At 42.9% G+C, this 25547-nt stretch overlaps 1 protein-coding gene across 6 annotated transcripts; it reads left to right on the top strand.

Annotated features, from left to right (window-relative positions):
* Positions 1-11563: 11563 nt before the first annotated feature.
* On the top strand, positions 11564-24291 carry LOC140455637 (uncharacterized). Of its 6 annotated transcripts, none has more exons than XM_072550601.1 (3): positions 11569-11613; positions 18691-18782; positions 20659-24291. In XM_072550601.1, exon 3 carries the CDS (start codon positions 21119-21121, stop codon positions 22304-22306), a length of 1188 nt encoding a protein of 395 aa, XP_072406702.1. In that variant the 5' UTR covers positions 11569-11613; positions 18691-18782; positions 20659-21118; the 3' UTR covers positions 22307-24291. The 6 variants fall into 6 exon arrangements, with proteins under 6 accessions (XP_072406705.1, XP_072406702.1, XP_072406704.1 ...); XM_072550603.1 differs by lacking the exon at positions 11569-11613 and adding an exon at positions 11834-12186; XM_072550602.1 differs by lacking the exon at positions 11569-11613 and adding an exon at positions 12193-12337.
* The last annotated feature ends 1256 nt before the right edge of the window (positions 24292-25547 follow it).

Raw genomic sequence — 25547 nt, 5'->3', positions numbered from 1 at the left:
ATATAAAACAGTAATTGCTGCTCCTGGAATTCGAGGAAATTACCTCCAGCACCTAAAATACCTCAAAAAAAGGAGCAGCTATTATAACCAGAAATTTTTCCCGTCCTCCATCTTGGATTACCTATGCTCCAGGACATGATCCATTTTTCCCAGAGGGTTAGCTTGTCGAGCAACTTCTCTCTTGATCAGGAAAAAGCATTCAATAGAGTGGATCACGAGGATCTGCTCAGGACTCTGAGCTTTCAGATTCGAGATGTACCTTTTTGCCTGAATCCGATCACATTACAGCGGAATGCCTTGTGAAGGTTAATGGGTATCCCTATGCTTTGGAAGAGTAGTACTTTAGGGCTGTCCCCTTTCAGGCCAGCTTTATACTTTCTGCAAGGAGCCATTCCTGCGACTCTTGCATAAGCAACTGTTGGATCTGGCTGTATGTGGGCCAGGGCTGGTTGTGATCCTTTCAGCTTATGAAGATGACATACTCCTCATGTTCACGGACCCAGTGAACTTGCAGAGAATGCATGAGTGCAAAGAGGTCTACTCTGTGGTGTCTTCCGTGAGGATCAACTGGAATGAAAGTTCCAGATTTCTGGTAGGTCCATGGCAAATGGATCCCCTGCTGGGGGACCTCCGGTGCCTCTCACCTCCTCTACCTGGAATGCAGTAGCCCACAACCTGAACTGTCTCGAGGAGGTCTCCCCGTGACCGTTAGAATGGGATGGCGGTGATTCCTGTTACGGGCTGCTCCTGTACACTGTCCACTTTCTTACCTTTGCCTGCCACTTGGATATACCTTGGCATGACATTTTGCTCTCCGGCATCAGAGAGCCTCAGTAGAGGGCACTCAACAGAGCCTTCTCCATTGGGAATCTGGGTGTGGAGAGTGCTGCATGCTGTGGTCCCATGCAATCATAGATTAACTTCACAGGTTCCAGGCCATGTCTACTTTCTGGTGGCCTGGAGCAAAGTTTTTCAAGATTGTTTTTCAACACAATCTGTTTGCAGCCTGCTTTTAGTTTTTTGAAGGGGGCTGCTCCTTAATTTTTGGTTGTATTTCACTCTAAACTCCCAATCTACAGACACCCAGTGTGAGAAAGGGTGGACGATTCTGAGGACCTTGTCCTGGGCCTGCTCCTGGGCCTGGCCAAGGTCCGGTTTGTCTGCACCTCTTTTGCGGTTACATCCGGGCTCTGATGTCACTGGAGAGAGAGCATATATTGCTCACAGGCACTGAGGTAGGTGCACCACAGGTTTGGGGTACATCATCAGCCCAAACAATGTTATATTAATTTATAACGTTTCTATTTTGTTCTGTAAGTTTCCATTGGACTGTTAATTTGTATTTGGTTTCGATATGATGCCCCAGCAAGGGCCATTTTATCAGTATTATTATTGTTGACCTTTTGTTTTTATAAAAGAGTCAAGAGAAATTTACTTTGTATTTAACCCCTAGCTGTCCCTGTCCTGGGGGTGTTTGATAAGGATGGTGAGGGAACTTTACTTTCAGTTTTCTTTTATTTCAAAGAGTGGAAGGAGTTTTGCTGTGTATTATGTCTCATGCTGTTGCTGTCCTGGGAGTGTTTGATGTTTCCCTTCAGTTTTAAACGAGTAGAAAACCTCTCCTCTGTATCTAACACCATGCTGTCCCTCTCCTGGGAATGTTTTCCTGGGACATTGCTTTACTTCCAGTGTAAAAGAGTAGAAAATAGTTCCATGGACTAACTAATCCAAAATTTTAACTCATTGACAAAAATATTCCTGTAATCAATGTTAAAATATTTCAGTTTGAGTCTGTAATAGTATCCCTAATAGAAGGTCTGTCCCAAAGTCTTAAGGTCCTCCTTCCCCTCCCTTCACACAATCCACATCCAAGACCTGACTTTATTCAATTCCTATCAAGTTCTTTTTGATGTCTTGAGTTTGTTAAAGTGGATACATACTCCTTCTCTTTCAGGAAAGTTCTGCTTCCTATGAACCTGAAATTATCAACCTACTGATTGAGACACTATCCCAGCTCACAGTGACATTGATCAATACACAATGTAGAGAAAGAACTAAAGCATATTAGCATTAATGGGAAAGTGGTATTGGGGAAATTGATGGGATTAAAAACTGATAAGTCTGATAAGTTAAATCCAACAGTATTTACAGAAGTGGCCCTAGAAAGAATGGATGCATTGTTGGGCATTTTTCTGAAACAGTTTCAATGTCACTCCACTTTTTACAAAAGGAGGTAGAGAGAAAACATAGAAACTAGTTAACCTGACATCAGCCGCTTGGAAAATGCCAGAGTCCGTTCTAAAAGATTTAATTACAGGGTTAGACAGGGCCAGCAGGGACCAAATACTCAGAGGCCTTGATAGGGTGGATGTAGAGAAGATGGTTCTACTCTGACTTTGTGCGTGGAAAATCATGTCTCACTAACGTGATTGAGTTTTTTGAAGAAGTAACGAAGAGAATTGATGAGGGCAGAGTGGTGGACATGATCTATATAAACTTCATGAAGGTGTTCAACAAGGTTACACATGGTAGACTGGTTAGCATGGTTAGATCACATAGAATACAGGGAGAACTAGCGATTTGGATACAGAACCGGCTCAAAGGTAGAAGACAGAGGGTGGTGGTGAAGGGTTGCTTTTCAGACTGGAGGCCTGTGATCAGTGGAGTGTCATAAGGATCGGCGCTGGGTCCACTGCTTTTTGTCATTTTTATAAATGAATTAGATGCGAACCTAGGAGGTATAGTTATTAAGTTTGTAGATGACACCAAAATTGGAGGTGTACTTGGCAGATGGGCCAGTGGGCTGAGGAGTGGCAGATGGAGTTTAATTTTCATTTTGGAAAGGCAAATCAGGGCAGGACTTATACACTTACAGGTAAGGTCCGAGGGAGTGTTGCTGAACAAAGACACCTTGGAGTGCAGGTTCATAGTTCCTTGAAAGTGGAGTCTCAAGTAGATAGGATATTGAAGAAGGCATTTAGTTTGCTTTCCATTGTCAGTCAGAGTATTGAGTACAGGAGTTGGGAGGTCATGTTGCAGCTGACCAGGACATTGGTTAGGCCACTTTTGCAATTTTGTGTGCAATTCTGATCTCACTCCTATGGGAAGGATGTTGTGAAACATGAATGGGTTCAGAAAAGATTTACGAGGAGAAAGTGAGGACTGCAGATTCTGGAAACCAGAGTTGAAAAATGTGGTGCTGGAAAAACGCAGCAGGCCAGGCAGCATCCGAAGAGCAGGAGAATTGATGTTTCGGAGGGCTTATGCCCGAAACATCAATTCTCCTGCTCTTCGGATGCTGCCTGGCCTGCTGTGTTTTTCCAGCACCACATTTTTCAACTTCAGAAAAGATTTACAAGGATGTTGGCAGGGTTGGAGGTTTTGAGCTATAGGGAGAAGCTATTCTCCCTAGAGCATCGGAGCCTGGGGAGTGGCCTTATAGAAGTTTATAAAATCATGAGGGGCATGGATAGGGTAAATAGACAAGGTCCTTCCCCTGGATTTGGGGAGTCCAGAACTAGATGGTATAGGTTTAGGGTGAGAAGGGAAAGATTTAAAAATAGATATGAAGGGCAACTTTTCCACACAAAGAATGATGTGTATATGGAATGAGCCGCCAGGGGAAGTGGTGGGGGCTCGTACAATTACAACATTTAAAAGGCTGGGTACGTGAATAGGAAGAGTTTAGAGGGATATGGGCCAAGTGCTGACAAATGGGACTATTTCATTTCGGATATCTGGTTGGCATGGGCAATTTGGACCAAGGGTCTGTTTCCATGCTGTACATCTTTATGACTCTCATAGTAGTCTATGACCTGAGGGCACAGCCTTAGAGTGAAGAGATGACTCTTTAGAACTGAGATGAGAAGGAATTTCTTCAGCCAGAGGATGGTTAATATCTGGAACTTTTTGCTGCAGAAGACTGTGGAGGCCAAGTCATTGAATGTATCGAGTCCAGAGATAGATAGGTTCTTGATTAGTAAGGGAATCAACAGTTTGGGGCAGAAGCAGGAGAATGAGATTGAGAAACATATCAGCTATGATTGAATGGAAAAGCAGACTAAATGGGCCAAATAGCCGAATGTTCATCCTATATTATATGGTCTTATGGACTTACAAAAGCAAAATCATGCTTGACAAACCTACAAAAACTTTTTGAGGATATAGCAAGGAGAGTTGATAAGGGGGAGATAGTGAATGTGAATGTGGTTTACTTGGACTTTCAAAAAGCTTTTGATAAGGTCCCAAATAAATTCATGTGCGTGGGACTTTGGACTTTGATAGAGAATTGGTTGGCAAATTGGAACAAGAGTCAGAAAAATGGGTCTTTTTCCAAGTGGCAGGCACTGACTATTGGAGGCCAACGGGCTCATTTCTTGGACCCCACCTATTCACAATATACAGTAATGATTTCGATAATGGAACTAAATACAATATCCCCAAGTTTGTAAACAACACAAAGCTGAATGGGAGGGTGAGCTGTCAGAAAGATGCAGAGATGCTTTAGTGTGATTTAGACAAGTTGAGTGAGCAAACAAATGCATGGCATGACATATAATATGGATAAATGTGAGGCTATCCACTTTAGTAGCAAAATAAACGAAGACACATTACCTGAACGCTGACAGGTTGGGAAAGGCAGGTGGTAACAAAGAGACAAGGGTGTCCTTGCACGCCAGCCATTAAAAGTAAGCAGATAGGTGCAGCAAGAGGTGATGAAGGTAAACGTTTTTCATAGTGAAAGGACTTGTGGAGCAGAGGTGACTTGCTGAAGTCGTACAGGGCCTTGATGAGACCACATTAGAAGTACAGGTAGCTCTCCAATAACATCATAGTTGTGTCCCACCGAAACCCCACTTAATAGAAAATCATTTAATTAGAAATAATGGGGCCTATAAGAAAAGTCGGTTAGGGACAGACCACCAAAAGAGAACACTCACAATCACCAAAAATCACCCAAAAACCTAACGCAAAGCATAGCACAGCCTGAATGAAGGTTTAAATCACATTTATTAACTAAACAAAAGTAAATTTAACACATTATATTGAAAAACATATTGTTAATGCAGGGATGGAGGATCATCATTGTCACCACCTCTAGGTGCAGTTGTGGTTACAGAAGTGGATGGCTGTGGTTGATTTCATCTCATTGTTTCTTGGTTTAGCTCATGTGATATGCAGATACAAGAACAAATTAGAAAGGCAAATGGTATGTATAAGGGGAACGCGACCCTGAGGAATTATATAGGGCTTATACAAGAATGCAGGAATTATACAAGAATATTCTTGTCTCAAAGGGAGAGCGATGAACATTCATCAGTTTAATTTTCAAGATGAAGCTGCTCAATGTATAGTACTGTACCTCTCACATGCTCTGACAGCAGCTGATATCGGCACAAGCGCAGAATGGCACAGGCATTTCGGCGCTGATGTCAGCACATGCACAGAGATTTCGGCACTGATATTGGTGCATGCACAAAATGGCGCAGAGACTTCAGCGCTGATATCGGCACATGCACAGAACGCAGCATGCAAAACAATTGCCGATGAAATCACGCTATTGCAAACAGAGGTGAGCATTCTGAAAACTACCATTCCCTAATTCTTCAGCAACGTTATAGCCAAACTGCACTGCCAAAACAAGCTTTATACAAGAATGGCCTGTAATGTATGCAGTTTTGGTTTCCTTATTTGAGGAAGAATGTTCTGGCTCGGGAGGGAATGCAATTAAAACTTACCAGAATGATAAGTCACCATAGACCAGAGGATCATAGGACTGCACTCTTGTTAGAAAGAGACAATTGGTGACATGTTTAACCTAAGAGTCACCCCGCCTTAGGCAAGGTTGACAGGTGGGACCTTCAGGGTAACCACAGCTGATTTGGGAATTGAATCTGTGCGGTTGATATCACTCTGCATTACTAACCAGCCATCCAGCCAACGAAACTAACTGACCTCCAATGAACAAATAAAGAGAGACTGGCTTGGTTTTGGTCTACATTCTTTGGGATTACAACAGTGAGGTGGGTATTTCATAGAAACCTATAAAATTCTGACAAACTTAGACAGGGCGAATGCAGGAAGGAATTTCCTGATGACCAGGGTGTCCATTCTAAGGATATGGTTTAGACCATTTAGGACTAAGATGAAGAGAAATGTCTCCACCCAAAGAGTGGTGAACGACAGGAAGCATTTGATGCCAAATTTTGAATGTTTTCAACAAAGAGTTCAATGTAGTTTTTAGAGCTAAAGGGATCAAAGGTAATGGGGAGAAAGCAGGAACAGGGTCCTTAGTTGGAGGATCATATCGAATGGCAGAGGAGGCTTTAATGGCCTAACCTGACTCCTATTTTCTATGTTTCTGTGTGGACAGTACTTTTACTGTAGCTTTCTGAGTATTTCCATAATTAAAGACACACCATGCTCAAGTATAGTCTTGATTAAATTTTTAAAATATGCATTATTGAGAGTTATAAATCTATACAGAAGATTAATCAAATAACAAACAAACAACTCCATATTCAAATAAATATAATCTGCATATTCTGGACCAAACACTGAGAATGCCAGGGAAACTTGGCAGATAGGTCTGGCACTATCTGTGGAGAAGGAAACAAAGTCAGTGTTTTGAGTCTGGTATGGCTTTTCTTCAGAATTGAGTATTTTTATACTTTTGACAGAGGCAGACGAGGAGCAAGAGGGCAGAAGGTGTGGAGATCTAGAATAAAATACAAAGGTGTTGTCACTGGTGGCAGAAGAGAAAAGTATGAGATGTGTGAGGGGGGCTTCACAGGCTCCGAAGATTTCCTAATGCACAAGTTGCATGTGTTGTACAAACTGTTAACACAAGGCCAGAAAAATGGAATAGAAACTCTTCAAGTAAGAAAGAGCATTTGTGCAGTTATTGATGTTCATTACATTCCCATTAGGGATAATCCATTCATATCTGAAGTGTGTGACAAATCATTCACAGAATCACAAGATCTCTACAAACTCTGATGCAATCACACAAGAATGTAACTATTTATATTTGAGTTATATGATAAATCATTTGCAGAGTTGTCAAACTTCCGAGCACACAAACAGGCGAGAAATCATTGATATACTAGGTGTGTTATATATCATTGTCAAGGTTATCCAATTTCCTGTTATATTAGAGGATTTAACCATGGGGATTTCACTTCAGTTGGGAAGTTTAGTATAATAGTAAATAGACATCTTCAAAACTCCTGTGACATTTGAGGATTCGCAAAAAGGAAAAGCTCTTAAGCTGCAATACAAGGGACAAACTTTTCACTCAAACCTTTGACTTTCTGAAGCATTAGAAGATACTGGTAAAGAGAGCTGTGTTACAAGACTTCCACACTGTCAGCCTAACTCGTGGTCCATCAACCCAGTCACTACAAAAGAAACCTGCTGGATTGAGTTCTATCATCAAACCTTCCCAGTGAGCCCACATGAGAGACAAACATTTCCAGAGTAAAATGTACTCGGATATTTCTCTCTCATGAGACACTGATATCTCAATATGGGCTTGGCGGGTCACCTACTTCTGTTGCACTGAGAACTGTCTGTGTTGTTTCCACGCCAGTGCTCACACAGCAGGCGCTGTCATTCCAAAGCACTGTCTGTCTCAGCAGGATCTGTCTCAAATCTCTCCCACCATGAGTCCAATCATGTTAAGGTGGACAAGTCAATCTTTGATCTAATTGTCAGGAATCACCAAATGAAGACATTGATATGAAGCTCCTACTTGAGCATATATGCCACAGTGTCTCTAGTAGGAATTCCTCAGCAACAGCAATAAGGTGATTCAGGAGAATGTAAGGCAGGATTTTCCTGCTGTGGATAAGAAATACTAGAGGAGAAATAATATTAAATTATTCTGCAGAATAAAAGACTTCATTAAATTTAAGACAACATTTAGAGAGCAGTAATAGAATTTGCTGGGGTTTTATGCAAAAGCTGCTTCCCAAGGGCAGATATTGAAGGTCACCCTGGAAGACCCACAGGTTTCCCTGAGCAGAAAGCGATTCCCCTCCTTCATGTCATGTGTAATGGGCCATCTGAGAATACCCCATGTGAACCTAATCACGCTGGATAATCCCACGATGCTTTCATTGTCAGGAACTCCGACATCACACCCAGATTTGGGGAAGGTGAGGGAGCTGATGGTCGACTGATTAGGGACCAGGTCTATCCTTTCCTTCTGTGGCTGATGCCACAATTTCATGCAGGACAGACTGAGGAGGAGGTGTTTTTTATTGATGTCCGTGTCTGTCCGAGGCAGCTCGCAGAAATAAATGGGATGTTAAAGAACTGTCTCAGGTACAAGATGCAGAAAGGCTTCAGTGTGACTTGAATAAGTTGAGTGAATGGTCAAGTACATGGCAGTTAAATGTAATGTATTTAAGTGTGTGGTTATCCATTTTGGTAGCAAAGGCAGGAAGGCAGGTCCTTTCCCATTGTCTGAATGGGACAGACTGGGAAAGGGGGAGGTGTAATGAGACCTGTCGCTGAAAGTAAGCAAGCAGGTGCAGCAGATAGTGAAGAAGGAAAATGGTATGTTGGCCTTCATATTTATAGGATTCAAGTACAGGAGCAAGGACGCCTCACTGCAATTGTACAGGGCCTTGCTGAGACCTCATCTAGAGTGTTGTGTGCAGGAAGGATGTTCTAGATATGGAGGGAGTGCAATGATGGTTGACCAGACTGATAGTAAGAATGGCAGGACTAATGTATGAAGAGAGATTGGATCTATTGGGACTATATTCACTGGATTTTAAAAGAATGATTTGATTTATTGTTGTCAGGTACAATACAATGAAAAGTGTTGTTTTACCACTTTTGCAGCTGGTATCATACAAAGTGTACCAGGGTAGTAGAATAGAATGCAGAATATAATGTTACAGCCATAGAGAAGGTGCAGAGAGATGGAGAGATCAACATTAATATCTGAGAGGTCCATTCAAAAGTCTGGTAACAATGGCTAAGGAGCTGTTCTTCCATTTAATCTGATGTGTATTTAAACTTTCATATCTTCTGCCCAACAGAAGAGGGAAGAAGAGAGCATAATTGGTGCGAGAAGAGTCTTCAATTATGTTGGCTATTTTCCTGAAGCAGCACAGGGGGAAGATCAAGGAAAACTAAACAATTCTAAAAGGACTAGACAAAGTAAACTCAGGAAGAATGTTTCCACTGACTGTGGAGTCCAGAACCAGAGGTCATAGTCTAAGTTACAGAGTAGGCCATTTCAGACAGGGATAAGGAGTAATGTCTTCACCGGTGAATTGTGAGCCTGTGGAATTCTCTGCTCCAGAAAGTTATTGAGGTCAAAATATTGAATCTTTTCAAGAACGAGGTAGATTGGGCGAAAGGGATCAAAGGATACAGAGAGAAAGCGGTACAAGGTACTGAGTAGGATGATAAACCATGATCAGATTGAATTGTGCAGCAGGCACGAAGGGCTCAATTGTCAACTACAGCTGCTATTTTCAACATATCTATGATAGGTGAGTGAATCAGGACATTCCAAGAGAGGTGAAGGGAGGTGGAGAGGCACTAGAAGATGTGAATGTTGAGAGTTGGAAATTGGAGCTGAAGAGAGCTTGACCTCTACAGGAGGTGACTACTAGACAAGGCAGGCTGTCAGGTATCAACTCACAGGGTAGATACACAATGAGTCACAACTTACTTTCTGAGTCATTGAGACAATGCAGTAATCTCATAGAACACTAAGGATAATCAGTCTCCTCTCTTGTTCCCTTCTGTGCCACTAATCCTTGTGTGCCTTTCAAAATGTCCATATTACAGAGGAGGAAGTGCTGGATGTCTTTGAATCCGTATAGGTGGATAAATCCCCAGGACCTGATCAGGTGTACCCTAGAATTTTGTGGGAAGTTAGAGAAGTGATTGCTGGGCCTTTTGCTGAGATATTTGTATCACTGATATTCACAGGTGAGGTGTCGGAAGACTGGAGGTTGGCGAATGTGGTGCCACTGTTTAAGAAAGGTGGTAAGGATAAGCCATGGAAGGCCAGTGAGCCTGATGTCAATGGCGGGCAAGTTGTTGGAGAAAATCCGAAAAGACACGATGTACATGTATTTGGAAAGGCAAGGACTGATTAGGGATAGTCAACATGGCTTTGAGCGTGGGAAATGAAGTCTCACAAACTTGATTGAGTTTTTTGAGGAAGTAACAAAGAGGATTCATGAGAGCAGAGCAGTCGATGTGATGTATATGGACTTCAGGAAGGCATTTGACAAGGTTTCCCATGGGAAACTGATTAGCAAGGTTAGATCTCACAGAATATAGGGAGAACTAGCCATTTGGATACAGAACCGGCTGAAAGGTAGAAGACAGAGGGTAGTGGTGGAGGGTTGTTTTTCAGACGAGAGGCCTGTGACCAGTGGAGTGCCACAAGGATCGGTGCTGGTCCTCTACGTTTTGTCATTTACATAAATGATTTGGATGCGAGCATAAGAGGTACATTTAGTAAGATTGTAGATGACACCAAAATTGGAGGCGTAGTGGACAGTGGAGAGGGTTATCTCAGTTTACAACAGGATCTTGACCAGATGGGCCAATGGGCTGAGAAGTGGCAGATGGAGTTTAATTCAGATAAATGTGAGGTACTGCATTTTGGGAAAGAAAATTTTTAGCAGAACTTATACACTTAATGGTAAGGTCCTGGGGAGTGTTGCTGAACAAAGAGACCTTGGAGTACAGGTTCACAGCTCCTTGAAAGTAGAGTCGCAGGTAGATAGGATAGTGAAGAAGGCGTTTGGTATGCTTTCCTTTATTGGTCAGAGTACTGAGTACAGGAGTTGGGACGTCATGTTGCAGCTGTACTGGACATTAGTTAGGACACTTTTGCATACAGTTCTGGTTGCCCTGCTAGAGTAAAGATGTTATTAACTTGGAAACGACGTAGAAAAGATTTTGCAAAAATGTTACTGGGACTGGAGAGTTGGAGTTAAAAGGAGAGGATGGATAGACTGGAATCTTTTTCCATGGACCATAGGAGATTGAGGTGCGATCTCATAAAGGTTTGTAAAATCATGAGGGGCATAGTTCTGGTGACTCGCAACGGTCTTTTCCCCAGGGCAGGTGAGTCCAAAACTAGAGTACATCGGTTTAAGGTGAGAGGGGCAAGATTTAAAAGGGACTTGGAGGGCACAGAAGGTGGTGCATATATGGAATGAACTGCTAGAGGAAGTGGTAGTGCAGGTACAATTGCAGCATTTAAAAGACATTTGGGCAGGTACATGAATGGGAAACATAAACAGGCCAAAGGGAAATGGGATTACTTATATTTCAGAAACCTGGTCAGCATGGATAGTTGGACTGAAGGGTCAGTTTCAATGCTTTATGACTCTGTGACTGTAAGGCTAATAGCAACTCCTTCAAGTTAACATGCGGTATTTTTTTTCATGTGATGTGGGTTTCTGCCTTGAATATCCTTATAGAGAGTGAGTTTTAAGTCATCACCACCAGAAATATTCGGATTGGCTGTGAGAGACGTCAATCAAAAAGCCCACCCACTCTGCCCATTGTTTCCTCTTCCAGAGCTGGTTCACTTCCTATAGGGACTGAAAACCAAGTGAGGAGATGGTGAGTGAAGGAGCAGCTTTTATACAAATTGTATCCCATAATATCCACACCAATCTTCAGGCAGTCTGACTATCCTGTGGGTAATCAGGGGTGGAAATGTCCCATATGCTGTGTGAGAAGATCCAGCTGAGAGAGCTGTTTACTCGGTGCTTTGTGCTGAACTGTTTGACTGGAGCTGTGTGTGGGAAATTGAGTGTGTTTATTGGAAACATTTCCCTCTGATTTCCAGGCTGAGTTTTGCTGATGGCTCATTCCTGAATATGAGAAGGCGAGGTGTCATTATCTGGGAGGTGCAGCGTCATAAAGTTATACAGAATGGAAATAGACCCTTCGGTCCAACCAGTCTATGCCGAACATAATTCCAAACTAAACTAAACTCGTTGCTGCTGACCCATATCCCTCCAAATCTTTCCAATTCACGTACCTACCCAAATGTCTTTTTAAACGTTGTAATTTTACCCACATTGACCACTTCCTCAGGAAGTTCATACCACATATGGCACCGACCCTCTGGGTAATCCAAGATGGAGGACGAGAAAAATTTCTGGCTGTAACTGCTCTTCCTTTCTTGAGGTATTTTAGGTGCTGGAGGTGATTTCATCGAATTCCAGGAGCAGCAATTACTGTTTTATGTGCTGTTGCACTGATTTGGATCTTTTGGAAGAAAAAAGTCAAAACAACAGCAGTTTTTAAAAGGAAGAAGAACGGACAAAGGAAGCACATGGTGAGGTCATTGCAGGAGAGAGAGAGAGAGAGAGAAAGAGAAAGAGAAACCGCACAGTTACTGCCTTTGATGTTTGAATTCGTGTATCGCTGGGCATTGCAGTGCATCTGGGAAAATTATCAAACAGTGAAATTCACAAATGATCTTGCAGGAACTGTTAGGTGAAGTTCACAGCACAGAATCAGATAAGTTAATCGTTGTTTTAAGTGTGGCCTACAGAGAATCTGCAGTAGGGAGTAGTATAGGTTCTTTCTTGATTATATGTTTTTGGAGATATGTCTCTTGATTTAAGCTTAAAATATAAGCCATAGCTATTAATTTAACCTGGGTAGTGTTTGTAGAGGAATAAGACGGTGTTATTTTCTGGGTCTGTAGATTGTGAAGGAGCAAACATGGCCTTTACTAGAGTGATATGCGCTTCTTGTCAGATTTGGGAGTTTGAGGGTTACTCCAGATTATATCTGCCATAAATGCTGTTGACTGCGAAACTTATCAGATCAAGTGGATCAGTTGGAGAGACAGTTAGAAGCAATGAGGAATTTGCAACAGCAACAGTATGTGATGGATGGCAGTTATAGGAAGGGGGGAAAAGTGTCAGATACAGTCACATAGATGGGTTAACTCCAAGAAAGGTAAGCGAGGTAGGCAGCTAGTGCAGGAGTCTTTCGTGTATATGCCCATTTCAAAAAGGTGTGCTGTTTTGGAAAATGTAGGGGGTGATGGATTCTCAGGGGAATGTAGCATGATTAGCCAAGTTTCTGGTATTGAGACTGGCATGAATGCAATGAGGTGTACGTTGGGTTCCAAGAGATCAATTGTGTTAGGGGATTCTCTAGTTCGAGGTACAGACAGATGTTTCTGTGGCCAGCGGTGAAGAATGGTGAGTTGTTTCCCTGGTGTCAGGATCAAGGATGTCTCAGAGAGGGTGCAGAATGTTCTCATGGGGGAGAGGGGCCAGCAAGAGGTCATTGTCCATATTGGAACCAATGACATCGGAAGGGAAAAGGTTAAGATTCTGAAGGGAGATTACAAAGAGTTAGGCAGAAATTTAAAAAGGAGGTCCTTGAGAGTAGTAATATCTGGATTACTCCCAGTGCTACGAGCTAGTGAGGGCAGGAAGAGGAGGATAGAGCAGATGAATGTATGGCTGAGGAGCTGGTATATGGGGGAAGGATTCACATTTTTGGATCATTGGAATCTCTTTTGGGATAGAAGTGACCTGTACAGGAAGGACAGATTGCACCCTAAATTGGATGGGGACTAATACTGGCAGGGAAATTTGCTAGAGCTGCTCAGGAGGATTTAAACAAATAAGGTAGGGAGACGGTGGGGAGGGAAGGTGGAGAAGACCAAGGGAGATAGTGAGGAAAGAGATCAATCGGAGACTGGTACAGTTGAGAATATAAGGGAGTCAGTCATGACAGGCAGGGACAAAGTAGGGCTAATAAATTGCATTTATTTCAATGCAAGGGGCCTAACAGGGAAGGCAGATGAACTCAGGGCATAGGTAGGAACATGGGACTGGGATATCATAGCAATTACAGAAACATGGCTCAAGGATGGACAGGACTGCAGCTTAATGCTCCAGGATACAAATGCTATAGAAAGGGAAAGGGAGCAAGAGGGGAGGGGAGAGTGGCATTTTTGATAAGGGATAGCATTACAGCTGTGCTGAAAGAAGATATTCCTGGAAATACATCCAGGGAAGTTATTTGGGTGGAACTGAGAAGTAAGAAACGGATGATAACCTGATTGGGATTGTATTATAGACCCCGCAATAGTCAGAGGCAAATTGAGAAATAAACTTGTAAGGAGATCTCCATTATCTGTAAGAGAAATAGGGTAGTTATGGAGATTTTAACTTTCTGAACATTGACTGGGACTGCCATAGTGTTAAGGGTTTAGATGGAGAGGAATTTAAGTGTGTACAAGAAAATTTTCTGATTCAGTATGTGGATGTGCAAAACCTGACTTACTCTTGGGAAATAGGGCAGGGCAGGTGACTGAGGTGTCAGTGGGACAGCATTTTGGGGCTCGCGACCATAATTCTATTAGATTTAAAATAATGATGGAAAAGGATAGACCAGATTTAAACATTGAAGTTCTCAATTGGAGAAAAGTCAATTTTGAAGGTATTAGGCAAGAACTTTTGAAAGCTGATTGGGGGCAGATGTTAGACAATAGGTGCAGGAGTAGGCCATTCTGCCCTTCGAGCCTGCACCACCATTCAATATGATCATGGCTGATCATCCTTAATCAGTATTCTGTTCCTGCCTTATCTCCATAACCCTTGATTCCACTATCCTTGAGAGCTCTATCCAACTCTTTCTTAAATGAATCCAGAGACTGAGCTTCCACTGTCCTCTGGGGCAGAGCATTCCACACAGCCACCACTCTCTAGGTGAAGAAGTTTCTCCTCATCTCTGTCCTAAATGGTCTACCCTGTATTTTTAAGCTGTGTCCTCTGGTTCGGCACTCGCTCATCAGCGGAAACATGTTTCCTGCCTCCAGAGTGTCCAGTCCTTTAATAATCTTTATATGTCTCATTCAGATCCCCCCCCCCCCCCCCCCCCCCGGGTCTTCTAAACTCAAGGGTATACAAGCCCAGTCGCTCCAGTCTTTCAGTGTAAGGTAGTCCTGCCATTCCAGGAATTGACCTCCTGAACCTACGCTGCACTCCCTCAATAGCCAGAAAGTCTTGCCTCAAATTTGGAGACCAGAACTGCACACGGTACTCCAGGTGTGGTCTCACCAGGGCCCTATACAGCTGCAAAAGAACCTCTTTGCTTCTATACTCAATCCCTCTTGTTATGAAGGCTAGCATGCTATTAGCCTTCTTCACTACCTGCTGTACCTGCATGCTTACCTTCATTGACTGGTGTACAAGAACACCCAGATCTCTTTGTACTTCCCTTTACCTAAATTGATTCCATTTGGTAGTAATCTGCCTTCCTGTTCTTGCCACCAAAGTGGATAACCATACATTTATCCACATTAAACTGCATCTGCCGTGCATCTGACCACTCACCTAACCAGCCCAGGTCACCCTGTAATCTCCTAACATCCTCTTCACATTTCACCCTGCCACCCAGCTTTGTATCATCAGCAAATTTGCTAATGTTACTATTAATACCATCTTCTATATCATTAATATATATTGTAAAAAGCTGCGGTCCCAGCACGGATCCCTGCGGTACCCCACTGGTCACTGCCTACCATTCCGAAATGGAGCTGTTTATCACTACTTTGTTTCCTATCAGCCAACCAACTTTCAATCCAAGTTAGTACTTTGCCCCCAATATCATGCGCCCTAATTTTGCTCAGAAACCTCCTATCAAAAGCTTTCTGAAAGTCCAGGTACACTACATCTACTGGATCTCCCTCGTCCATCTTCATAGTTACATCCTCAAAAAATTCCAGAAGATTAGTCAAGCATGATTTCCCCTTCATAAGTCCATGCTGACTGTGACCTATCCTGTTACTGCTATCCAGATGTGTCATAATTTCATCCTTTATAATAGACTCCAGCATCTTTCCATCACTAAGGTCAGACTAACTTGTCTATAATTTCCTGCTTTCTCTCTTCCCACCTTTCTTAAAAAGTGGTACAACATTAGCCACCCTCCAATCCGCAGGAACTGATCCCGAATCTATCGAACTCTGGAAAATAATCACCAATGCATCCACGATTTCTCAAGCCACCTCCTTCAGTACCCTGGGATGTAGACCATCAGGCCCCAGGGACTTATCAACCTTCAGACCTAACAGTCTCTCCAACACCAATTCCTGGCAAATATAAATTCCCTTCAGTTCAGGTCCTTCAGCTACTGTTACCTCAGGGATATTGCTTGTCTTCCCCAGTGAACACAGATCTGAAGTATCAATTCAATTCTTCTGCTATTTCTTTGTTCCCTGTAATATATTCCCCTGTTTCTGTCTGCAAGGGCCCAATTTTAGTCTTAACCATTTTTTTGCCTTTCACATAATAAAAAAACTTTTACTATCCTCCTTTATATTTTTGGCCCGTTTACCTTCGTACCTCATTTTTTCTCTGCGTATTTCCTTCTTAGTAATCCAGGTAAAGGGTTTATTGGTCAGATAAAGGGTTCGCAGGTAAAGGGACTGCTGGAAAATGGGAAACCCTCAGAAATGAGATGATGAGAATCCAAAGAAAGTATATTCCTGTCAGGGTGAAAGGAAAGGCTGGTAGGTATAGAGAATGCTGGATGACTAAAGAAATTGAGGGTTTGTTTTAGAAAAAGAAGGAAGCAGATGAAAGGTATAGACAGGATATATCGAGTGAATCCTTAGAACAGTGTATAGGAAGTAGGAGTATACTTAAGAGGGAAATCAGGAGGGCAAAAAGGGGACATGGGATAATTTTGGCAAATAGAATTAAGGAGAATCCAAAGAGTTTTTACAAATACATGAAGGACAAAAGGGTAACTAGGGAGAGAATAGGGCCCCTCAAAGATCAGCATCGAATGTGTGGAGCCACAAAAAATGGTGGGGGGGGTACTAAATGAATATTTTGCATCAGTATTTACTGTGGAAAAGGATATGGAAGATATAGACGGGAAATAGATGGGGACATCTTGCAACATGTCCAGATTACAGAGGAGTAAATGTTAGATATCTTGAAATGCATTAAAGTGGATAAATCCCCAGAACCTGATCAGGTGTACCCTAGAATTCTGTGGGAAGCTAGGGAAGTGATTGCTGGGCCTCTTGCTGAGATATTTGTATCATCGATGTTCACAGGTGAGGTGCCGGAAGACTGGAGGTTGGCTAACGTGGTGCCACTGTTTACGCAGGGTGGTAAGGACAAGCCAGGGAACTATAGACCAGTAAGCCTGACGTAATTGGTGGGCAAGTTGTTGGAGGGAATCCTGAGGGACAGGATGTACATGGATTTGGAAAGGCAAGGACTGATTAGGGATAGTCAACATGATTTTGTGTGTGGGAAATGATGTCTCACAAACTTGATTGATTTTTTTTTGAAGAAGTAACAAAGAGGATTGATGTGGGCAGAGCGGTAGGTGTGATCTATATGGACTTCTCCCCATGGGACACTGATTAGCAAGGTTAGATATCACGGAATACAGGGAGAACTAGCCATTTGGACACAGAACTGGCTCAAAGATAGAAGACAGGGTGGTGGTGGAGGGTTGTTTTTCAGACTGGAGGCCTGTGACCAGTGGAGTGCCACAAGGATCAATGCTGGGTCCTTTACTTTTGTCATTTACATGATTTGGATGCGAGCATAAGAGATACAGTTAGTACGTTCGTAGATGACACCAAAATTGGAGGTGTAGTGGACAGCGAAGAGGGTTACCTCAGATTACAACAGGATCTGGACCAGATGGGCCAATGGGCTGAGAAGCGGCAGATGGAGTTTAATTCAGATAAATGCGAGGTGCTGCATTTTGGGAAAGCAAATCTTAGCAGGACTTATACACTTAATGGTAAGATCCTAGGGAGTGTTGCTGAACAAAGAGACCTTGGAGTGCAGGTTCATAGCTCCTTGAAAGTGGAGTCACAGGTAGATAGGATAGTAAAGAAGGCATTTGGTATGCTCTCCTTTATTGGTCAGAGTATTGGGTACAGGAGTTGGGAGGTCATGTTGCAGCTGTACAGGACATTGGTTATGCCACTGTTGGAATATTGTGTGCAGTTCTGGTCTCTTTCCTATCAGAAAGATGTTGTGAAACTTGAAAGGGTCCAGAAAAGATTTACCAGGATGTTGCCAGAGTTGGAGAATTTGAGCTACAGGGAGAGGCTGAACAGGCTGGGACTGTTTTCCCTGGAGCGTCGGAGGTTGACAGGTGACCTTATAGAGGTTTACAAAATTATGAGGGGCATGGATAGGGCAAATAGGCAAAGTCTTTTCCCTGGGCTGGGGTGTCCAGAACTACAGGGCATAGGTTTAGGGTGAGAGGGAAAGATATAAAAGAGGTCTCAGGGGCAACATTTTCACACAGAGGGTGGTGTGGGTATGGAATGCGCTCTCAGAAGAAGTAGTGGAAGCTGGTACAATTGCAACATTTAAGAGGCATTTGGATGGGTATATGAATAGGAAGAATTTGGAGGGATATGGGCCAGGTGCTGTCAGTGGGACTCGATTGGGTTGGGATATCTGGTCGGCATGGACAGGTTGGACCAAAGGGTCTGCTTCCATGCTGTCCATCTCTATGACTTTATATGAACCACCCTTTCTCTAAAAAATTTACACCTCATCTTTTTAAATCAGTCTCCTCGCACCTTAATAATGTGCTCCCTTTCCTTGAAATCCCCCATCTTAGGGAAAATTAACTTTGTGTATACCTCTCATTATTTTTATCAACTTCTGTCAGGTTGCCTCTCAATCTCCTATGCTCCAGTGAAGAGACTCAGCCTATCCAGCCTTTCTGTGTAAGCCAAGCTTTCCATATCCAGTAACATCCTGGTAAGTCTCTTCTGAACCCCTTCCAGCTTAATAATATCCTTCCTACAACTGGGCGACCAGCACTGGACACAGTATTCCAGATGAGGCTTCACCACAGGATTTTCACTGATTTCCTATTGTTGAGTTCTGTGTCTGTTTGGAGCTGGTTTGTATCCATAAATTTGATTGATAAATTATTTATAGAATGGAGGCAATCTTTTCCTGGGTCTTGGTGATCAGCACTGTCTGCGTCTCCCTTCGCTCACCACTTACCATCCCCCCGCCCCCCCATCATATATTCATACATATGTGTGTACATACACACACACACACACACACACACACACACACACACACACACAAACACACACAAAACACCTTAACTGGTTTTTCCATTTAAGTACAGTGACACAAGAGCAGGTCAGCAGCTAGGAATCCTGTGGTGAGAAGATAACCCGAGTCCCCAGAGCTTGTCCACCATCTATAAGGTACAAGTCAGAAATGTGATGGAATACTTTCTGCATTACTGGATGACTGCAACTCTGAAAACACTTAGGAAACTTGACACTGTTCAGGACAAACCTGCCCACTTCATTGGCACCCCATCCACCACCTTCAACATTCACTCCACCAGTGAGGCACACTTGCAGCAGTGTATAACGCTCTCAGTTATAAGCGGAGGCAGTGGCCTAATGGTATTATCGCTAGACTATTAATGCATAAATTCAGCTAATGTTCTGGAGACTTTGGTTTGAATCCCACCATGGCAGATGGTGTAATTTCAATTCAATAAAAGAATTTGGAATTAAGAATTCATTGATCATCATAAAACCATTGTTGATTTTTGCAAAAATTCATTTGGTTCTTGGGAAGGGAATCTGTCATCCTTCAATGGTCTGGTTTACATGTAATTCCAGACCCAGAGCAATGTGGTTGGCTTTTAACTGCCCTCAGGGCAATTAGGGATGTGCAATAAATGCTGGCCTAGCCTGAGGTGCCCACATGCCATGAATAAATATTAAAATATCAGCTTGGCCAACCTCCTCGCTAGGTGGGCCTTATTACAATTTTTCACTTAGTTGGGAGGAGTATGCAAACTTTAGAAAGGCAAGGTTTGAAGGTTTGCCATGAATGTGAACCTGTATTTCAGGGGGTGGGAAGTAGTTGGAGGCTGGGGAAAAACAATTCCAATCCATTAAACTGATCATTTCCATGAATAATTATTAAAAATGACATTTCAAAACTTCTAGCCAGCACAACAAACTTGCTGTCTGGTTAAGAAGCAAAGCTACGGAGTGGCCAGGTCTCAAATCCTGGTCACCAGGCAAGGGAGGAGGAGAGACCTGCCCAACTATGATCCTACCCATACCATCTCACTCCTCACCCATACCTTGGCTCTATATCACAAACACCCCAGGACCGACTCTACTTCTCCTCACACATGACCTTACTCTTGCTCTCCATGCCCCCTCCCCTGAATTTCACTGTCCTCCTCTTTGAAAGCTTCCCTGCCCCCATCCCACATAACCACCTCACCATAGCAGAGCAACAATTCACAGCCCTTCCGACAGCACCTTCTAAACCTGCAACCTTTATCATTGAAAGGACAAGAGCATCAGATACATGGGAACATCATCTCTGCAAATTTCCTTCCAAACTATGCACTAACCTGACTTGAGACGACTTCACTGTTCTGTCACTGTTACTGGCAATCAATCTACACCAGATGAACTGAAGCAGTTCAAGAAGGCTTCTCATGGGCAGTTAAAGATGGGCAATAAATGCTAGGCAGTTAGATCCTCTGAAATTATATTCAAAAAAACACCAAGGAGTTGGACCCTTCAGCTCAGGAGGAGAGGGGCTTGGAGGAAATCATGTTTCTCTTCCTGTTTTACAGAAGGATTGCACTGTACTACAGTGCAGAGAATACAGAGAGGACATACACCACAGACAGATCCTGACCATCACCCAAGGAACAACTGCTCAGCTGTGGAAAGACATCCAATTCCTTCACAGCATTGCTCAACACAGAGAAGGTTGAGCAGCGAAACTATCATCTGGAAATCGGTCAGATCAGAGGAGCTCTGACATATCATCAGATCTGAAACTGGTCAGTGATGTGGAGCCTTTAATCAAAACCAGCCTTTCTGATTCTTCAGCTGTGGGTGATCGATCAGAGTGAGGCCGGGAAGAGGAGGAAGTGGCCCCAGTCATTCTCTGAGCCTCATGAACTCATTCTGACAAGGTGGAAACTGTTCATGTGTGAGGTGTGTAAGGAGGATTCCACAGGCTCACAAGATCTAGCACAAAAGTTGCATCACTAAACAGCCACCTGGTGGAAAAAACATTCGTGTGAAATGTGTGACCAGGGTTTCATGCAGTCATCGATGCTCACGAAACACCAAAATATCCATAGTAGGGAGAAGCCATTCATTTGTGGAGTGTGCAATAAATCATTCTCTCGGTCATCACATCTTCGCAATCACCGATATGTTCATACAGGAGAGAAACCGTTTAAATGTGAAGTTTGTGATAAAGCTTTTGCAACATCTACGACCCTCCTGAATCATCAACGCATTCACACAGGGGAGAAACCCTTCAGCTGTCAGGTTTGTGACAAATCTTTCATCTACTCTTCTGATCTGAAGACACACCAGAGGATCCACACAGGGGAGAAACCTTTCAGGTGTGACATATGTGACCAAGCCTTCACACACTCGTTGACTCTTGTGAATCACCGGCGCATTCACACTGGGGAGAAACCATTCAAGTGCAAGTCGTGTGAAAAATCATTCTCACAGTCATCACACCTCCGCTTGCACCTACGCATTCACACTGGGGAGAAACCATTTGCTTGCAAAGTTTGTGACAAATCATTCTCACAACCATCGCACCTCCGCATCCACCAACGCATCCATACAGGGGAGAAACCATTCATATGCAAAGTGTGTGACAAATCATTCTCGCAATTATCGAACCTCCGACTCCACCAGTCCATGCACACAGGGGAGAAACCATTCACATGTGATGTTTGTGACAAATCATTCTCGAAGTCGTCATGTCTCCTTGACCACCAACGCATTCACACAGGGGACAAGCCATTTATGTGCAAGTTGTGTGACAAATTGTTCTCACGATCATCAGCGCTCCTCAACCACCAACGCATTCACACAGGGGACCAACCATTCACGTGTGACGTGTGTAACAAATCATTCTCTGTCTCGTCAACTCTCCGCGTCCATCAACGCATTCACACAGGGGAGAAACCATTCAGGTGTGAAGTGTGTGACAAATCATTCACTGACTCATCAACTCTCCGTGTACACCGCCGCACTCACACAGGGGAGAAACCATTCACATGCGAAGTATGTGACAAATCATTCTCGGACTTGTCGACCCTTCGTGCACATCGACGTGTTCATACAGGGGACAAACCATTCATGTGTGTCGTGTGCAAGAAATCATTCTCACAGTCGTCAAACCTTAGGAGACACCAGCGTTTACATACAGGGGAGAAACCATTCAGACGTGAGATTTCTAATTAGGCTTTTACTGACTCCTATGCTTTTGTGAGACACCAAAGAATTCATGAAGGGAGAAGTCCTTTGAATGAGCGGTATATGACAAAGCCTTCACATGATTATTGAGCCTGGAAGTCCTTCACTGGAGTGTTGGTCCACACTGGAGATAAAGTCTTCAGGTGTGATATTTCAACAAAATGTTTGGGACATCATTGAACCTCCTGATATAGCAGATGATTCACACTTTGAAGAACGGAATGTGAGAAATGTTACAAATCTTTCTTGTATTCAACAAACCTCTGCATGTACCAACACATTCACCCAGGGGAGAAACTAGTCAACTGTGAGGTGTGAGACAAAGCCTAGGTAGATTTAAACAGCCATCTGCAGTACCAGGGGAGAGGCCCATCCATTGTGTATGTGATTTGTGATAAAACTTCTGTGACAGCTTCTTCCTGTGTAGACACCTGTTTTCTGTGTGTGGTTGTTTAAACAGAAGCGGAGGACGACCAGGTGTGCGTCGGCTACATGGCCCTGCACTTTATATGGAATAGTGCTCTTGATAAACCAGAAGATGCAAAAGATTGGAATCAAGCAGCACTATCCCAGAGTCATCATAGATGTGAATACGCTCAACTGAACCCTTCAAAGTTCCCAACTTACCTGACTGACAAATGCAGGTTCAAAGAACTCATCAGATCTCAATCCAAAAGAAGAAAACCGCTATTCATTGCAAATCAATTTTTTTTTAACTGAAGGCAGAAAAGAAACATGAATGACTAAATACACCTCCCTATAACTTAAATGTTACCCCTTTGCACAATTCCCATAGACACACAAACAGATGCACAAAGTGATAGGATAAAATACAAATAATAAAGATGGAAGACACAAAATATCACTGAAGCACAGTTCTGGCACCAATTTGGATTACAGGCACTCATTCGATATTTTCTTTCGACTCTTCGATGATGACATGAGGTTGTGGACACACAGATTGTCACTGCCCCTTTTCCTTTCACAAAGGGAATTTGCAATGTCCTTTTACCTCTGTACTCTCAGAACAGAGGGCAAGAAAGATTTTTTTTTCCTCCATAGACTAAATGTTCCAGCTGTACTCTCCAAGCACAAAGCTATAGCCACTGGCCAGGAGCTAGTCAACAAATTGTTACTGTGCTGAGTACTGCTGATCACACACAACTAATCTTTGTTCAAAGAACTGATTAAAAGTCTGTCACAGGGACTCAAACCTACACAGCAAGGTGTCTATCACTGCTGGACAAGGGCCACATTGTGGATAAACATTTTTATGTTCAAAATTGCAACAATCCATTGTTTTATTGTATCTTTTTTTACTATGTTTAACTCTACCATCCAAAAAAAAACACAGGTATTCCTTGTAATGTTGAATAGGGTTAAGGTGAGTATTGGCCAGACCCCTCCATGCCCTTCTCCCTTGCCCGAGATATACTCAAAATTGTCTGTTGTGAAGGAATGTTTCAATAACTGTCCTGATACAGGTTGGAAGCACGCTTTAAGTGCAAGTATGTGACAATGTGAAACATGTTAAAGTCCCTGGTATGAGCTGAAATGGACATCGTAAGGGATTGTCTTTAATATACTGCTGATAGACTATTCTGTTTTCATTCACTGAGGAAAGTTTGATTGTTTAGACACTGTTCTGACATGAATAAATCTTGTGGAATAACCCACTCTTCCCAGGAAATCTTCATCCCTCCCTGCTGCTAATCTCCTCGAGCCCTCAGTCTTATACTGGAGTGTCAAACAGCAGTTGTTGTGCTCAAGTCCCTAACTCTAGATGAATTCGTCCATGAACGTGGATTAAAGTTGTTGGGCCAGGAACTGAATGCCTGAGGCTGTAGACTCTCAGCACTACCCCACCACAGTTTAATGAGAAACAATTGTATTATAAATTGAATGAAGAAATGATCTTGTAAATGATAATATTGATCACAAAGCCAATCAGATCACTCTTTAATAAAACTCTTCCAATTGGTCACAAAAGGTGTAGTGTTTGCTTTAATAAAACTCCTTGACAAATATTCAGCAACACACTGCACAGATTGAACCACAAATGTTACAGTACAGAAGGAGACCTTTCGCCCCATTGCATCTGAACCTGTTCTGTTACCTGTATCAATCTCCTACCTTTCCCCATATTCATCCACACTATTTCTATACATATAATCATCCAATGCTGTCTGAAAGCTTCAAATGAATCTGCCTCCACCACATTTGTAGACAGCTAATTCTGTATCCTCTGCCTGACCTTCTGTGCTTTTCCAGCACCCCACACTCCAGCATTTGCACTTTTGCCTAGTTGATTCTCTCCAGGGATAACGATCCCAGATTGATCAGTCTTCAATCTGTTCTCATAACTGAAGTGTTGCATTCCTAGAACCATGCTTGTAAATCGCTTCTGCATTCTCTTGAATATTTTCGCATCTTTGCTATAATGTGGCACCCACAACTGTACACAATCCTGTACCTGAGGTTTGACAAGTGTCTTGCACAAGTTCAATATCATCTCCATGCTCTTGTACTCTATATCCCTAGTAATGAAGTTGAGAACACAATGATTTATTGACTGCTCTCTTCACCTGTCCTGACACTTCGATGATCTGTGTACGTGTACTTCCAGGTCCCTCTGCTCCTGAAACCTATTTAGAATTATACACCCTATTTTATAGGGTGCCTCACAGCGCCAGAGACCCGGGTTCAATTCCCGCCTCAGTCGACTGACTGTGTGGAGTTTGCACATTCTCCCCGTGTCTGCGTGGGTTTCCTCCCACAGTCCAAAGATGTGCAGGCCAGGTGAATTGGCTATGCTAAATTGCCTGTAGTGTTAGGTAAGGGGTAAATGTAGGGGTATGGGTGGGTTACACTTCGGCGGGTCGGTGTGGACTTGTTGGGCCGAAGGGCCTGTTTCCACACTGTAATGTAATCTAATTTATATTTCTTTAAATATTTAATGTCTCTCAGTTAGACTCCATTATTAAGGAAGTAATAACAGGGCATTTGGAAAGTCAAAATGTAACCATCAGAGGTCATCATGGTTTTATGAAGGGTAAATCATGTTTGATTAATTAGATAGAGGTCTTCAACGATGTAACAAGTAGGGATGTGCCTAGTGGAGTGCCACAAGGGTCGGTGCTGGGTCCACTACATTTCATCATTTATATAAATGATGTTAATGTGAGCATAAGAGGTACAGTTAGTAAGTTTGCAGATGACACCAAAATTG

Source organism: Chiloscyllium punctatum, chromosome 30, assembly GCF_047496795.1.
Source record: "Chiloscyllium punctatum isolate Juve2018m chromosome 30, sChiPun1.3, whole genome shotgun sequence".
NCBI classification, from domain to species: Eukaryota; Metazoa; Chordata; class Chondrichthyes; order Orectolobiformes; family Hemiscylliidae; genus Chiloscyllium; species Chiloscyllium punctatum.
The sequence above is the reverse complement of the archived record's forward strand: the minus strand, read 5'-3'. Positions and strand labels throughout refer to the sequence as shown.

Excerpts from the sequence above, each read along its gene's own strand:
- LOC140455637 (XM_072550604.1), top strand. The coding sequence starts at position 21,119 with ATGTGTGACCAGGGTTTCATGCAGTCATCGATGCTCACGAAACACCAA.